The sequence below is a fragment of the Schistosoma haematobium genome, chromosome 3, assembly GCF_000699445.3.
Source record: "Schistosoma haematobium chromosome 3, whole genome shotgun sequence".
Lineage (NCBI taxonomy): Eukaryota > Metazoa > Platyhelminthes > Trematoda > Strigeidida > Schistosomatidae > Schistosoma > Schistosoma haematobium.
The window spans coordinates 22683263-22701372 of NC_067198.1; the positions used below are offsets into that span (position 1 = coordinate 22683263).

The window sequence follows — 18110 nt, forward strand, 5'->3', positions numbered from 1 at the left end:
CCAACTATGAAATCAACCAGTTTAAACTAGCCAATGAACTTATAAAGACTTATCGAGATTTGAACAAAGTTTGATAACAGTTGGAGATCGGATGTTTAGAAAACATCGGAAATGAAACCATATTCACAAAATTCGACTGGACAATATGATCCGAACTTATTTAGAGTGATAATTAGAACAAAAATTATTGAATATAAACAAAGTCACGAGACAAACATTTACTACACAAATATCCAATTATGTTAATTTGTTAAATGTGGTTTAGATTTATTAACTTGGGTCAACTGATATGAAGTCTTTCCAGATAGTGGTGAATAAAATATATAAGTGCATCCAATTGTCTCACACAATTTTCAATTGTGGCGAAATTCAACTGAGACAAGGTATTTCACTACAACGTGAAACGACTAACCATATAGAAAGTTTCTCTGACTAGTGTTAAATAAAAATTAGCTTTCTTAAAATCATTCTTTATCCAGCACGACAACGTTAAGTCAGACTGTTCTTGGTATGGGTGAAGTCATATATATATGCTAGGGACCCTGCGTTCTTTGCATGTGATTAATAGCAATGAATCCTTGGTGTTTTCTTTTGTGTACCCACTCCTAGATCCTAAACTTGCCCGGGCTTCTTCAGTTTTCTAAATGACAGCTCAAGATGACGACTGGAGCTCATATTCTAGACACCGGTCTGACCTCTTTGTGGTCATAATGAGAAGATTCTAACCAATCGTTTTTACAAATTCAGTCAATCACCTACAGGGTAGGACGTAATGCAGCTCATGGCCTCTAGCTGGTGATGGACCACCATTTCTAGGAGACCCTGAAATCTGATTAAGATACCCAGCCAAACACGATACCTCACAGTTACGGGAGATTGGTTGTGACGTTTCCTTGACCCTGTTATCTAGAAATAGTAACTGGAGGTCAGGCTATACCAAAAAGTAACTTGCCAGTCATCCTCATCCATTGAGCTGACAAGAGACCTCAATTGCATTTTTTCTGAAATAATCTTACTGACAGCCAACTCTCTTATGCCTGTTACCTCGATGAGTCAAAACAACAGCTAAACGTTACGTATCACTATTGCATTTACCGTCCGATTTGTTTCCGTCACCAAACACTGGTCACAATTATTTCGCTAATATTTAACTGGTCTATGTTCAAGTCTAAATTTCTATAACTACATTACCACCCATTGTTATAAACTGATTAGGCAATTTAAAATTTTGCATTAATGTTGAGTGATTGTTTGTATATATTTATTTCTCAAACAACAATACCATACTATGAATTCTAGGTATTAAATTCAAATTAAGCAGAAACTTATTGAAATTGGATAGGAGGAGGGGGTGGTTCCGGAAATTCACCAAGAGCGTCCCAATAGAAATGCTGCCGGCGGTAAAGAAATACAATATGATTAATGTGGTCCTCCAATTTGCTTAGCTTGATATTAAGGTCATCAAGTGTTGGGCAACCAGATAAAATATCCGTAGCACATTCTCTCTCTAACCGTTCAAATGTAAGGTGGGAATAATTGGGAGAAAGACGTTCATAGAGGTAAGTTCGGGCTCTGAGTAAAATGTAGATAAAACGAATACATTTTAACTTGAAGACAGAACAGTAAAACAGAAAATAATTGATGGAGTGATTCAAAGAAAGTGGACAACAAATGATAAAACAATCCCTATAAACATAATTCACTCTGACAGACAATTCTTAACCTAGTATTAAGTGAATAATGACTAACAATTATTGCAATAATATTTTGACCAGTGAATGGAGGTTCACTGCCATTCCCGAAGTCAAAACGACAAAAAATTGTCAAAAACTAGTTTCGCTGATAAATGTTTTCAAGTAACAAGCCACAAAACGTGACGTGAAGAATATCAAAATTTGCAGAGAATTACGTCTCGAATATTAACTACTAACCTTATCTGTTTGATTTCGGATAGAAGCAACAGAACTGTACTATTTGCAAAAGGAAGCACTCACTGATTAATCAATATAGGGCCAACATAACTAACAAAGAAAGATAGAAATATCATCAACCTTATCACCTTCGTTAACCTAGCTGATACATAAACCAAAGAATCAATAAAAACCAGCTGTCAATCACATGAAATGTCATCGCTGAACTCAATACATGTTCGTAGACACTTATCTAGTCTTGCATAATGCCGAAAAATTGTCATCATAACTGACACGTAGATCTTTCTACCATTGTACTTAGATTATATACATAAACACACTACTTCCCAACTTAATATTGCTTTGGAGGTACGAAAATTTTATGCACTATACTAGGTATGCAATCATCGATACGAAAATCTAAACTCTAGTTATTGTCCTAAGCCAATTTTAAAATAAAATTACTACATTTATGCTAGTGAACGTGATAACTTACAATTATTTATTAAAAATATGATATATAACAATACAATTGAGGAAACTTCCTAAATATCAATTATATATTGCAGAATGTGTGGCAACTACAATTTAGAGACAAAAACGTCAACCGATTTCAGATCCCAAGTGTCACAGTTAAGAGGTAATAACGTGGGTCATTCAAGAAGTCATTAACCTTTCGAAATACCTAGGATCTATTATTTTTTTGTCTAGAAAGCAACTGTCTACAGCACTTGTTATAATTCAAGCTTATTGGTAGATAGTTTGATCTATGCATTCGAAAATTCTGATTGATTAATTTTATGCGCTTAATTGAGTATACGCAGAATAATTATATAATTTCTGCTTATGAAGTGTCATTATCGGGTACTACACATTCCAAAGGTAAAATAATGATGAAGTCTCAAAATCACTAGAGATGAATGTCTACCAGATCTGTACCAACCGTGCTCATAGATACAGTGAAGATAAAACTTAAGATAAGATACGACAAAATAGTGTGATTCACTTATCAAGTACAGATTCACCTATCCGGCTCCGAGCTAAATTCTTGATGTAATGGCTAGCGATTATACTCGGTTCCCCAAACCGAAATGGGGTGGGATTCGAACCTGAGACCTAGTTAGTGGTTGAAAGTAGGATATCTTACCCACTATAACACTAAATATGACGTCTGGGAAATATCTTACGTCAAAGTGAATAAAATATAAATGAAATGATGGCGTGATAAATAATGTAAAATGGTTATTAAGAATTGGATTCACTAATTGATCATTTAAACAAACTTTTTAAAACTACTGTACGACAAATATTTGAATTAAAGAACTCAACAAAGTCTACAGATGAGATTCAATGTAGTCAACGTCATGACAGACTTGAAGTGAGTAGTCACGGACTGTTTATTCATCTTGATTTCTATTATTGATCATTCATTTTCTAACCAACAAGTAAACCATAGTTATACTCCTTTGACTGAGCATTTAGTACATAAATTGAGACTAATATTTAAACACATGCTTAGTCGATTAGTCAACAGTTCTAAAACCTATATACTTGCCTTTAGGAAGTCGGTATCATGAAAGAAACTATCGATCCGGCTACTTCTGTTTCATTCTGTATTTTATCATCACGCCATCGTAATAGCTTGATTATGGATACTCTTATAGATGATTCAAAAAATAATGTGAATATATAACAGTCTCGTTTTCAAAAAAATGTACTGAACTAATTGTTGTATAAAAATAGAAAACTAGAATGGTATATGGTGATATATGTATAAGTTACTTACAAAAACAAGGGGGTCATTGAAGTTACGTATACCTCACTAGGTAAGTATCGACAAATGAAATAAATCCACTTTACTAAGTCATCTAATCGATAACGATGAGGACCAACGGCTTCATAAATCTGTCCTAGTGACTCTGGATTATGCAATGAATTGACAATTCCACGGGCAAGATCATGTATACAAACAGGTTGCTTTACGGTATTTTTGCCACGAGCCCATAATGGGATATGAACATTTTGAAATCTATGGAGTCGCCGAGCTGAACAAAGTGCATAAATATGAAAAACCATAGAATCAATAAATTTAAGACCAACTTCAAAGCAAAATCTATATACTGATAAGTACCCTGTGCTAGGTAAAACAGGACACGTTTGGGAATTTGACCTTTCTTTTGAGATGCGAAACTTGAAATCGAAAAAAATCTCTAAAAGGTCAACTGACAGTCAATTTAAATATGAAAACTATATGTCCGGAATTCGGATCACTTGGACAATATATTTGAAGTGTATACAGGTTCAGCCATAAAAATATGACAATCAAGCAACAAAATGTTTGGATTTTCCACGAAGTAAAATAAAGTTATTTGGTTACTAGTGCAGAACCGATTTCATTTCAAACACAAAGATACTTGGATCGTGGGCTTGTCCCCAAGTTTTAAAAGATATGACCACAACTAAGAATATATATTCTCTTATAACTATGTCGCCCAAAGTCCATAACCGTTGTTAAAAGCGGACAGGAAATTAGTACACGACAAAACACAAAATAAGATAGGCAATATGATTGGTAATTAACTAAAAATCCATGTAATCACTCTATTACTAATCAGTCAGTCAGCAACAACGTAGAACTTCGTACGTATGTACATCAGTTCAAGTTGCCATACCACCGTTTAAACTGAAACTTACATTTACAAAGGAACGATTATGATGGTGTAGAATGTATTTTACTAGGAATTTCAGATAAAGGTCGCGTTATTATTTTTTTTATTGGAAATATGCTGCTTAACGCGGTCTTAATTATGTGGAAAAGGACTATTAATAAAAAGTTATTAGGTGGTAACTGACAAAGTTAGAGCGAGGTGTGTATGAAAACATACGAACTTTTTGATCGATAGCTAGTTTGATACGTGAACGATTTACAGAAACATCGGAAGTCAACATAAACAACCCTTCCGTCAGTTCGCCAGCAACAACGTAGAACTTCGTACATATGTATATCAGTTCAAGTTGCCACATCACATTAGCATAGAGATACAATTGTCGATTCAAATCCCACAGTGGTAGATGTTAAGAGTATAAGCAGTAATCGTAAAGATTAGGGTTTGAAGATATTATTCAAGGAGTGTAATCCAGTGAAATAAATTTGGAAAGAGAAAAAAAGGGGACATCACGAATTCAGAAGATTAGAATTTGAAAGAACACAAAGAGTGGATGCGCCTGTGCCATTGCAAACGGTTTTGAGTCATGTTATTTAAGGTCTATAACCATCGGTTGCTATCGTATCGCGGATCCCAACCAGGTGGTCTACACCTATCAACATGGGTCAGCCCACTTGTCAGTGAATTCATGGACTTGTGCCGTGTCTTGGTCTGGCCGCCTCTAGCCTTTTTCCAACCTACTTCTACACCATAAAACATCGCACATCGGGGCAGTCGGTGGTTGGGCATACGTAACACATGTCTCAGTCATCTCAACTGATGAAGTTCCACTACGTCATCAATTGATTTGCCATCCTTACCTAGTACCCGTTTCCTGACAACTGCATTACTTACTCGATGGTCCCAGGATATACGGGCAGTACTTCGAAGACACCTATGATCAAATACTAGTAACCTACGGATATCCTCTACTCTTACCGGCCATGTTTCACTGCCATAAAGTAGGACGGAACGAACTGCTGCACAGTAAACTCGTCCTTTGGTTGGTAGACGGATATACCGCCTACGCCATAAATGGCGCAAGTTGGCAAAAGCTAGTCGAGTCTTCTGTATCTGTGCTGAGATTTCGTCACACACTAAACCACAAAGGCTGATGTGACTCCCAAGACAAGTGGAGTGGTCGACACGCTCAACTACTTCACTCCCTATCATTAGTTCAGGTGCCGATGCAACCCAATTCCGAAGCAAAATTTTGCATTTTGAAGGGGAGAACCGCATCCCGAACATGTTTGCATTGTTTCTTACGGTGGTCAGAAGACTTTGCATTTTATCAGCGTCTTCATCAAATAGAACTATGTCAACGGCATAATTTAAGTCAACAAGTGAATCTCCCGGTAAAAGTTCAACCCCTGGAAATTTAGATGAGGAAAGTGTTATCTCTGAAAGCACATCAACGACAAAATTAAACAAGAATGGAGAGAGTGCTCAGTCCTGACGAACGCCACTTGAGGTAATCAATTCTGATAACAGTTCGCCATAAGCTCTCACTCGGCCAGTTGTGTTCGGGTAGAGAGCCTGCATAAGGTTAATGTACTTCTTTGACACTCCTTTCAGTGACAAACACTGCCATAGAACCTCACAATCGACAGAGTCAAATACCGCCTTAAGGTCGAGAAATACTACTATTGTGGGACGTCTGAATGTGTGTCTATTAGTCAAACTGATTCCTCTGTGATTGCCACAAGAGGACTTTCGTCCTTTCTTATAGACTGGCACAATCAGTGATTGAAACCAGTCAGATGAGATTATGCCCAGTGCCCAGATTCTACCTAAGAACTCAGAGCTAGTTCTGCCCTAGGACTCAATGCTATACCTTCACCAGTGAGGCCACGGGAAGCAGCATCAGGGCTTCCAAACACACGGAGCGCGAATCGAGATGGTTCTTTATTTTGATCTGATGAGATCAAATGAATGACGCTACTCGTATCCTGTATGCGCGTTTCGGAGACGCAGCACACATCGATGGTGCGAGATTCTAAAGTCCTAGCTAAGGAAGCCTGTTGTCCTATTTGGCACAGTGTTCGGATGTTAAAAGCTCCTACATGTAGTTAACAGCGTGGTTTCAGGAGACTGGGAATAACGTTCCGCGTACTCAAATCGTTTGAATTAGCGGCGCGAAGTGAGAAGGGTTAGTCGTGGAGAGAAGAGAGTTATTAGGTGTAGGAAAGATTTGATTGCGACCAACTTCGTCTTGTGTGCTGTTACGAGTATGAGGGCTGGTATCACTTCCCGGTTGCCCACACCGTGGAAGGGTATATTTTGAGGAGCCTGGAAAAGAAGGTAGATTAGGACCCAAGGGACAACCGCTTGAGGTCGGTCACGCACGGACGTTTTGTGTGTGAAGTTTTTAACGTGTTAGCTCCGTTCTTCAAAGGGCCTTACCACCGGAGACGGAGATCTTTCAGATAAGGTGAGATGTGACATTTTAGGGCCGGCCTTTTCTAACCCTTTCCTTCCTTGTGAGAAGGCAGCATCGCTGCAGATGCTGGTTGTCCGAGGGAAACACCTTACTGCTGTCACACCCCTCTACAGTCAGCAGTACGAATTCGCCCTCAGACCTTGAGTTGCTGCTTTTAGTCTTACCGTCCTCCAATCGACCTCCCTGGAGTGGTAGAACCTACAGGAACATACATTCCAGTTAATATAGCTCGGTTGGGTCATCACGATAGGTAAGCCTGGCCACCACGTCAAGGCAGCAGCTACGGTCATTCTATTGCTAATAATAAAAATGAATATAATCTCGTGAGTCATGACACTGACATCCACTTGACTAAGGTGTGAATAATCCTGAATAACTTTCCACTTCCTATCTTATAATCGAAATTTTTACTATTCTAAATCCAACTATGAAATCAACCAGTTTAAACTAGCCAATGAACTTATAAAGACTTATCGAGATTTGAACAAAGTTTGATAACAGTTGGAGATCGGATGTTTAGAAAACATCGGAAATGAAACCATATTCACAAAATTCGACTGGACAATATGATCCGAACTTATTTAGAGTGATAATTAGAACAAAAATTATTGAATATAAACAAAGTCACGAGACAAACATTTACTACACAAATATCCAATTATGTTAATTTGTTAAATGTGGTTTAGATTTATTAACTTGGGTCAACTGATATGAAGTCTTTCCAGATAGTGGTGAATAAAATATATAAGTGCATCCAATTGTCTCACACAATTTTCAATTGTGGCGAAATTCAACTGAGACAAGGTATTTCACTACAACGTGAAACGACTAACCATATAGAAAGTTTCTCTGACTAGTGTTAAATAAAAATTAGCTTTCTTAAAATCATTCTTTATCCAGCACGACAACGTTAAGTCAGACTGTTCTTGGTATGGGTGAAGTCATATATATATGCTAGGGACCCTGCGTTCTTTGCATGTGATTAATAGCAATGAATCCTTGGTGTTTTCTTTTGTGTACCCACTCCTAGATCCTAAACTTGCCCGGGCTTCTTCAGTTTTCTAAATGACAGCTCAAGATGACGACTGGAGCTCATATTCTAGACACCGGTCTGACCTCTTTGTGGTCATAATGAGAAGATTCTAAGCAATCATATATATATATATATATATATATATATATATATATATATATATATATATGGTGGATCACCGATGGTTTACGAAGCCACGGGTGCTGTTTAGGTCAGCTGTCAGGTATTATATATAGATGACAAAACAGTCGTGGTAACTGGACAATTGTGCTAGGGACCCTGCGTTCTTTGCAAGTGCAATGAATCCTTGGTGTTTTACTTGTGTTACTTTTATTCAACTGTTGAACAGAATTTTATCTTTTACTGGTAAAACCTTTTGAATTTCTGTAGTTCGTAATATTATAATTTTTCAATGAGAAGTCTTGGTTTTAAAATTATTCGCTTCCACCTAAATCATTCTGCAATGCACCTTAAAAGAGTAAACCAGGAAGAGAACAATGGACAGATGTTGGCAACCAGACTATTTCATGAACCATACATCTACTCGTCTTAACTGGATAGCTTTAGTGCATCTGTTACATTGGATTAGGTCAAAGGTAGACTAGAGTAAATGATGTTTTAGGTTACCTATCACTGCTCCTGACTTTGAAGTTGCGTTTATTTTTTGCTGATTAATCACCATCTCGTAAATAACCTGGTTTCATGTCCTAACGATACAATGTACCTAATCTGTCCATTCATAATGAAGTTTTATGAGAATTCGAGTTAAGTTTAACCTACATTTTGTATAAGTAATGATATTATGAAATGATTATAGGAATATCCACTTTGTTGGGGGCACAAATTTGATATATCACAGTATAGTGGTACACAGGAGCACGAACAGAGAGATATGATCCCTAAGAAAATAAAATATTCTCATTGTTTGTACGAGTATTTATTAAAATCACTATCTGTATGTGTATACAATAGCTTAAGATCACATCAGATGGTGTTTTCTTAGTGCGTGACCTTACAAGTCTCTATGGATAACACAACTGAGATCTGTAAAACGAGAGACAAAAGCTACTTGGTCTGTAAACAAGGCATTTATTTTCCATAACACAAGAGCCTCTACGAGTCGAGTATATAACCTAAACAGATGCATAATTATAAACTTAATCACTGGATAAAACATATTTTAGTTTGTAATATAATATATATTGTGACTTTAAGCATCTAATTACTTGGATGTATATTTGATAACAATTCCTTGAACTGATAAAATTAACAGATACGAAGTTAGGGAGATTCTAAGTGCGAGGTAATTTCAGTAATATAAAGAGACCCTCGTGCTGCTTGAATCATTATGTCAAGGAGATAAACACTAATGCTAGACAAATAGTTGTATGGATTGAGAAAAAAACACCTTTACTCATACATATATCTCGAAAACAGAAACCAAAAAGCGAGTAGGGAACGTAAATATATTTAAATCTACTTTTCTACGCGACTTAATAACAGACATTCTGCTACGCTTAAATCATAAACTGTGATTTTAGTAAATTAACAAAGTACTAAAAAGAAGCAACTAAACTTACGTCTTGAAGCAAAATAGCACAAAAAACGATCATGTGGTCCCCATATTTCAGCTGGTCTGAAAATCGTAGCGTCTGGGCGTTCACGCAGAACCTCCTCTTCACCAATTGCTTTAGATATCATATATCGAGAGGGCTTCCGAACATATTTCGGAGGATTCTTATTTTGACACAGTGCAGACACATGGACCAGTTGCTGAACTCCTAATTCTTTAGATATCCTTGCAATCCGCGAGGCCGCATCAATGTGTACATGTTCAATAGTAAAGTTTCGAGTGTCAGAATCTGTGCCTGTTAGATTGATGACCACATCACTATACTTCATGGCTTTTCTTAAGGATTCATCATCTTTCAAATCAAAAGGCTATAAATTTAATGTAAACATCATATTAGTTCTTCAGAATAGTAACGCCGCACTAAAAACATTTATATCATAAAGGGGGGGGGTAGTTGAGATTTCTGAATTCTGCATATATATATATATATATATATATATATATATATATATATATATATATATATATATATATATATATATATATATATATAGAGAGAGAGAGAGAGAGAGAGAGAGGAGGGGGAGAGAATCATGGACAAAATTTATGCATAAAAATAAACAAACTGAGCATCGAGAAAACTTAGATTTGTGCACTTTATGTTCACAACAGCAGGAAGTTCCAAAAATCACCAGCAAACTGCTAGTTACTACATTTGAACATAGATTTAAGATATTTAGGTAAGCTTGTCACTGTCTTAAAGCATACAACATAACTGGTTCAACCAATAAACAATGGCCATATAACTGAAGTACCATTCCAAGTTGGACAACTGGATTTAGTTCCAGTATTCAAACCATATATGAGGATGAAATGCTATTTTATTCCATAAATGTACACAAATTTATAAGAAAATCGTCGACACATGAACTCCTATGCTCCCAAACAATATAGAAATCGTCGTCCCAAAATTGACGAAATAATATAAGGCAGGGATAAAAATAGAGTACACTTTCAACGAATACGGCAGCGGAACAATGCACATCAAGGATAACTTTATGAAAAATCCATTTCTTTGGACGGCACTTATTCACAGTACACTTGACTTTTAAAATACTCAGCATCACATGATTGTTTAAGTTTCAAATCAATTAGATTATTTAACCTAGGGACGACAGCTCGATGATCTATCTATTAAGTTCGCCAAAAGGAACATCATTCTCAGGTAAAAAGACCTTTAATTCACATTGTTATTGAGGAAATGGTGTCACGGCGACTGGGTCTATATAACAACATTGGCAAGAGCGGATGAAACCCTACTCTCCCCCAAAAAAACGAGAAAGATGAAAATAAGTATATGGAAGAATTCAATCAATCTCGAGATAAGTATTGAATGTTCCTGAATACACATGAATACTACATTCAAGTTTGCATGCAAAAAAGAAGTCCTAAGAATTACGTACCAAAAATAAAACTTGCCCCAGATCCCCAATAACTTTTACATCTCTGATCATATGAGGATCACATCTGTATGGAAGGATAATCTGTGTTCCAGTTTTGGCGAGCTGTGCCATTAAATTCCGGCCTAAATATCCAGTCCCACCAAACACGGTCACGGTCATGCCATTAAATGAAGCTCTCCCACCAGTCCCCCGTTTCAATTTGCTTAGAACAATGGGCTCCTCTACCAAGCATCCAGAAGTGGTTGTGAAGAAACGATTACCTAAACCATCCAAAGGGGAATACGACATATCCACAAATTACCTTACAACGACACAAGACAAGAATACAAATTAATGAGTAGTGGGTTAATTGTCAGACAAAAACAGCAACAAGTACATAGACCCTCGAAGAGCTTAAATTTTGTGACGCTACCACGTAGAAAATTAAACAAAGTTCAAAACAACCACTACTCTTATTCAAGACTAGTATTTTGGATCTCACACGGAGTCCAAGGATACACAAGTTCACTTCGAATAATAGAGGATATGCTTCAATACATGGTTTTACACTAGTAAAACGACTACCCATATGCTTTTTCTATACAAAAAAATGCTCTAGTACTTCTGCGAAGAGCTAAATGCACATTTACCATGGACTAAAAGATTTTTCTGACGTGAGAAAGCTTTCCTATAAAAGCAAAACGATGAAAGTAGGTGTCGGGGCTTACAATAAGCAGTTACGCACGTCTGCCCACAGTGAGTATACAAATGATTGAAAAGTTCAAACACTTCGAATAAAACTACATGACGGATAAATATATTGTATCCGCTGACTACTATTATGTATGCAGGGTCTAAAACGGCTCCACTTCTTTTCAGAATAGCTTTAAATTGAGGGCTTGGTAACCTAAGAAAATCACAGTTTTATCTAGCCACTCGATTAGCAGTATAAATGTTACAAGACATACGACAAAGGAACCAAAATATGGGAAATGCTCATTCTAAAGTGGTTGGCTCTATTACAACATGCGTTAACTATTGCATTAAGCTGACCTCGTTAATTCTAAGTTGTGGTCAGACAGAGCACTCGATTTAGACTTCCTAAGACTATACACTTGCAAACCATCAACATTTTAAACTACAAGTACATCTAACAAGCACGTTTCGTTAATGCTATAGATAGCCTAAAGACCTTGGCAGGGAAGATGACGTGACCTTGTTTCATGGAGATGACAAAAAATTTCAAAGGTTTTCCGGACACTGGCAAAAAAACCGATCTGAGGGACTTTTTACTCATCTACAAGTACGTAGTGATGCTTTAGGAAGCCACCTAGATTACTGTGACAACCAGGAATATTAAAGTTCGACGCACTGATTCTACTAATTTTGTAGATGAAATCACAGCGCGGATATAGGTCTCATTTTGGTGTTCCACATTAGACGACATATGGGACAGATAATATCTATTTTCTGGCTATAGAAAGAAGAATGCACAACGAAACTAGGTATTTATCTCTCAGGACCTAGTCATTGAGGTAGACTCTCAACACCTATTTAACGTAGAATGTGGCACAAATTTGTAACACTCCGCGTCTTCTGAATTGTACGAAATAATGTTCACTATTGACACGTGCACCAAAGAAACACGCCACCAAACCTATTCTTTAGTACTTATGAACCAAGTGAACTTGCATGAGCTAAAACCTGTCTTCTTAAAGAACCCGGAGACTTTGCTCATAACTGTAGCGCACAAGTCAATTCGGAATCAGAGGTCATCAGCGTTAATACAAAGAAATGGAAGACAACTGTTACTTTAGCCATTTAGTAGCACTGTATCTATGAAGGGAGCATGCAATAACCTGTGAAGTTAGAGAGATTATATGAACCATCTGATTTCTTTTTGAACGTATCTTCATGTTAGAATTTTTCAGCTGAGTTGAGATTAAAATATTTTTATTTTGAAGACGGAAAGCCCAGGGCCTGTGTCAGTTCCTTCCTAGAGGGCCCCTACTGGTGTCTGATGTTCGCTCGAGTGATTTAATGGGAGATGTAGCCATTACTTTTTCCAGTGGTATGTTGCAAGAATTGATAGAAAACTTCCCAATGGAGATTTTGTTTATTCTTGGCTTTTAGACATCAACGCTGTGTACTTAGAGCCCTTCTGACTTGGTTCATAGGACAAAAGCGAAAAGGCTTTTCTCAAAGACATTTCTTAGTATCGTACACACGAAAATCAAATAACATTTTGATCATCGGTAAAGTCAATTGTTTTAACATAGAGAGACAAGCAGCTACGTAATTGTGAGGATATTTGTTCTTCGTACTTACTCAAAGAATGAGAGCTACCTTTTAAACAGGAGCTTGCGGCTTGCACAATTTTCTAAGTTAGGCATCTATTGAGTAAATCATGGGGAACATATTCGTATCTGACTGGATGAAAGCTCGCCTTAACATCATTATAGTCCCAAATCCTTTAGGTGTACTTCGATGACAGTGTGTTGTGATCTTAGTGTCTTGGCTTACTATTACCTTTGGATCAATTTTAGATGGGAGTGAAGGAAATTGCACGCCCTCTACGTTGTAGTTATTGACAATTGTGTGTTTGGTTTACAAGCAGACACATTTAGTTCTGGAATTATAGAACATAATCTCTTATGTTACATTTAAACCCAGCGCGCTGATGATGTCACAAGTATTCAGTGTTTGACAACGCTTCTACCAGTAACACCTTCTAATATATTTCGTTCCCACCAAGAGAAATCAAAAGACAGAGTCGAGGAGATCGGAAGAGTATATTTGGCGATGACCAATATATCGGAATTCTCTGATCTAATCTGGCTAGCGATTGCGGTTGATGTTGAGCACGGCGTTACCACACGTGATCTGGTGCGGATGCCTGACCGAGCGCCTTCAGCTAGATGAGTCCACTAAAACGTATGGTCAGCATCCAATGTCGAAAACTTAGTGCTATTTATTTTGGGGATTTATTTACCGCTACAGCGCCATAAGATAGCCATTTTAACTACGAATGTTGGGTTCTTATCAGCCTCATGGATGCAAGTGATTGAAATTTGGGGTAGTAAATAATTTTATAAGTCTTCAACATATCTGTTGACTTTACAGGCTTGTTCGAACATGGTTTTGTTTGAAAGAGCCTGATCAGGCATCCGCATCAAATAGCTTTTGAGTCCGTTGTGTTGCGCGTTTCTTGCATTAACTAGTCAGCCTTGATCACACGCCCTTCAACACATATATAGTAATTAGACTGACTTTAGGATCGTCGTATTAAAAAACGTCTGAGACGGAAACTTTGCAAAATCCCCTATTTTCGAGACATTTTTATATTTACGTTTTACAGTCTACATGATCAACTATGCTGCGCAATATATAAGAAACTTTTCTAAAGTTTGGAAAGGATTTACAGACCTGAGTGTGAATAAGACGCACATATTAAAAGCAGTTAAAGAAATTGCAAGGTTGTATTTTATGTAATCAAGCTGCATTCAATATTTATATCGAACCATATATTCTTGGTCTAGACATAGCTTAGATTTTATAATAAAACAGTAAGTTATGACAATATTTATAAAGGAAATAGACATACTAGATGACTGAATATGTTCATACTTTCCCGTCATCACTATAAGAGCGTCTACTACATTCTCACATTTTGATTGAATAATGTATACATGTTAGTTTATATACACATATGCATACGTCATTCCATAGTCTAACAGACTATAAAGGAAGAGACAAAACGAACACTTGCTTAACATAAGGTACAAAGGGTTCAGCCTGTGCTATACAGTCAAAGGTTTCCCTAACACAAAGTAAGGTGAGAAGAATGGTTAATAATTGCCATGACGTATCACCATCCGTCCATTATCATCAACTTTAAACAGCTTTGTTCCCAGACTCTACGGAGCTTTGTTAACTACTTCCAGATCGCCCACTGAACCTCAAGGGACTTTAACATTCACTGTCATTATACGTGAAGGACCAAGTGGTGACACACAGAGAGCGCCTCCACTCACCAATTATGACACACCACCTCTTTACGCTATCATTCCTTTCATCAATTTTGTTTTCTAGATGCTTGAAGTTTCATTATTCGCTTTTATTTACGTACCCGGAATTATCGCGAGTTTCTCCTAATTTATCTTCTAATGCTTATCAATTTTGGTATCTCAAGTCCGTCAGCGTTCAACTTATTTATCCTACTAATCACTTAATTTCTTATCGTAGCAACTACAATCATAAACGTCTTTCTTTCATGGTTTTTGATAAATCATCTATTCATATTGGTATCTTACAATTGGTACAGTTAGTTAACTCCATAAGAGTGTGACGTATTAAATCAATAGCTAACTGTAGACGTTATAGATATCTTAGTTGCTTGTGACATGGTACGCGTAGAAGCAGTATATTCCATCTAGATGTTTAGCTTGAAGCTTGAATTAAAGCAATAGTAAAATACACTGCAACCGTAAGAGAGCCTAACGTTACAAAGCCAGGGATTGTGTCGTTTCTGACAGGCGAAAATGATGGTGGTGAAATAACTTTAGTCCGCCAATGTATACGGAGCAAAGCACTATGTCTGTCTATGGCTCCTTGTTGTTTGGTCCAAAGTGACTAATCTATGATACTGATGTCGCTTTGCTGTTTAAACGTCTTGTGTGACAAATATTTGTAACCTCAAACTGAATTTCTATTTAACCAACAAACCTCGAAGTGGACCTTCAGGTCAAAACGAAAGGGGTTAGCTAAAGGTGAATAAAAATAACCATACTTTCTCTAAGAGAACTAGAAATCCATTAGCATTAAAACACTGTATCGCCTTTGCTTCATCTTAGAGGCAAGCATAGTCTCAAACTGCCTTCAATCTTCTGATTCATCTCAATTCATGTAGTCTTGTATTCATTTGTTACCATGCCGATGGCTTGATTTCTTTCATTCACAAAAATGTACTTGCTTAACTGTCTATCTAACAACAGGAAACAAATCTAGTTCCTTATGCTTTAATGTTCCTATCACAAGTGGTTTAACTTCAGTAGTCAGAAAAATTTTCCGCTCTACGGCTTATCCATTTCTGTCTTTTCTTTATCAGTCCCACAAAATCCAGATATACGAAACGTATGACCCACTTCTACTCCCGACTCTATGAAAATGATACATCAGAAGGATTAACAGTTCTTCCTTCCCGACGCCTGTCACATTTGCTGACTGGCGATTACTAATAAGGAACGCCAAGAAATTAGATATAATTAGTATTTCCAACTGTTGTGGACAACTCTAAATCTGATCCGCATTATTTCTCCATAAACAGTTGTTTGTCGCATAACGCCAAACTTTATATTGCGCATCCTAGTTTTACTACGGACAATCATATTTTTATGCGCTGAAATTTGTTTGCTTTTTTCTATGATGAATCTAGCTTATAACATGTTGGCCTAAATGGATAACATGTGGTAGCAAATCTTGCACCATTTTTGACATAGTGATCTTACATACAAACTAAAATTCCTCATCTAATGAATTGTTACAATGTGGACGCGGGGTGGCTACTCTAACTTCTACAGACCGACTAACTTCAGATATCCCAGTACGACCTCAGTACTGTTACCCACTCTCCGACATATCAGAACACAAACCGTAGATGAAGTTGCTCATGGGGTCAGGAGAAGAATAAGGATAGGAATAAGAATAATACTTTACAGACAAATGAATATTTATACAGTTAGGACTGCTGTGAACATTGACCAACAGGAAAATGACACTCACGTTCAAGGATAGCATTAAACATAACAGAATATTTTTTTGGGGATATTTTTCTGAATATCCCAACACCTCCCTTTGAAAAATTAATAGCGATGTAACCGAGGGTTTACATAAAATTTCTTTGGGTGCCTTCGTTTGCGATTTGACCTCCGAGGTAACCACCCAGAGCCAGAAGGATATTCTATGATATCTTCTGTGGCCCCTTCTTCTCGTGATTTAGCATGGCTCGTTTAAATGTAACGACGAACCTTTCAGCTTATCCATTAGATTGTGGGTGATATGGCGGAGAATGGACATGGGTGATTGAGTTTTGCAGGCGAAATTCTCGAAAATGGCTAGATGTGAACTGTGAACCATTGTCTGTTACTACGGTTCCAGGAAGACCATGCTGAGCGAAGATCTGATTAAGGAGCTCGATGGTTCAAGTTGTAGAGGGTGGCGCAATTGGTAATATCTCCGGCCATTTGGAGTAGGGGTCAACTGATATCAGATTTCTGTTACCATCTAGTGGTCCGGTGAAGTCAATATGCACTCGCGACCAGGGTTTTTCTGACTTTGGTCAGGGTACTGGAGACAACTTAGGGGGATTTTTCGCAGATGTTTGACAATGTGAACGTCTTTTAACGACGTCGACAATCTGCTTGTCCATGTTCGGCCAATACGCATAGCTGCGAACGATGGATTTCATACGGTTTATCCCTGGGTGTCCAGAGTGAAATTGGCTTAGGACCTTGGAACGTAGGGTTGTTGGAACTACTACGCGATCACCGAACATCAGACAATCGTTAACAACACAGAGGGCGCTGCGACGATTCGCTAGTTGTTGCGTATCACCACTCAGCTGCTTAATTGGCCATCTGCTCAAAACATAGGTGATCGCTTCTTGGATAATCGGGTCTTCTCTGGTAGCTTCTCAAACAGCGTTTGCTAACAGTGTAGCACCGGAATCCCCTTCCGTTGATATTATGGCTATGAGTGTGTCTTCATTAGTAGTAGAATGGTTACTGATAAGTCTGCTTGACCGAAACCTTCGGAACGTCGATACTGGATGTCGAAGTCGTACCCCAATAGCGCCAACGCCCGAAATTGAAGACGATTAGCAGAATGGGCAGGAATGCCTTTCTTTTATACAAAGATTGATAACAACGTGTTATGGTCTGTGAGCAAGGTGAAACGTCTCCCGTAAATGAATTGGTGGAGTCGTCGGACAGCGAAAATTAGAACTAACG

The 18110-nt window shown here is 37.5% G+C and overlaps 1 protein-coding gene across 2 annotated transcripts; it reads right to left on the reverse strand.

Moving 5' to 3' along the window:
* Positions 1-1233: 1233 nt before the first annotated feature.
* Positions 1234-12870, reverse strand: NDUFA9_1 (39kDa subunit of ndufa9, NADH:ubiquinone oxidoreductase). Of its 2 annotated transcripts, none has more exons than XM_035730646.2 (5): positions 12796-12870; positions 11125-11384; positions 9669-10029; positions 3697-3955; positions 1234-1572 (listed from the first exon to the last, which is right to left on the reverse strand). In XM_035730646.2, exons 1-5 carry the CDS (start codon positions 12839-12841, stop codon positions 1326-1328), a joined length of 1173 nt encoding a protein of 390 aa, XP_035586824.2. In that variant the 5' UTR covers positions 12842-12870; the 3' UTR covers positions 1234-1325. The 2 variants fall into 2 exon arrangements, with proteins under 2 accessions (XP_035586824.2, XP_051069265.1); XM_051218991.1 differs by having other exon boundaries at positions 11426-12870.
* Between the last annotated feature and the right edge of the window lie 5240 nt (positions 12871-18110).

Bases quoted from the DNA above. Each gene is read 5' to 3' on its own strand.
- NDUFA9_1 (XM_035730646.2), bottom strand. From the start codon at position 12,841: ATGAGCAAAGTCTCCGGGTTCTTTAAGAAGACAGGTTTTAGCTCAT. The intron at 11,385-12,795 runs GCAAGTTCACTT...TGGATGGTTTAG, and splicing joins GAAGACAGGTTTTAGCTCAT to GTAATCGTTTCTTCACAACC. The intron at 10,030-11,124 runs GTACGTAATTCT...TTAAATTTATAG, and splicing joins TGGGGCAAGTTTTATTTTTG to CCTTTTGATTTGAAAGATGA.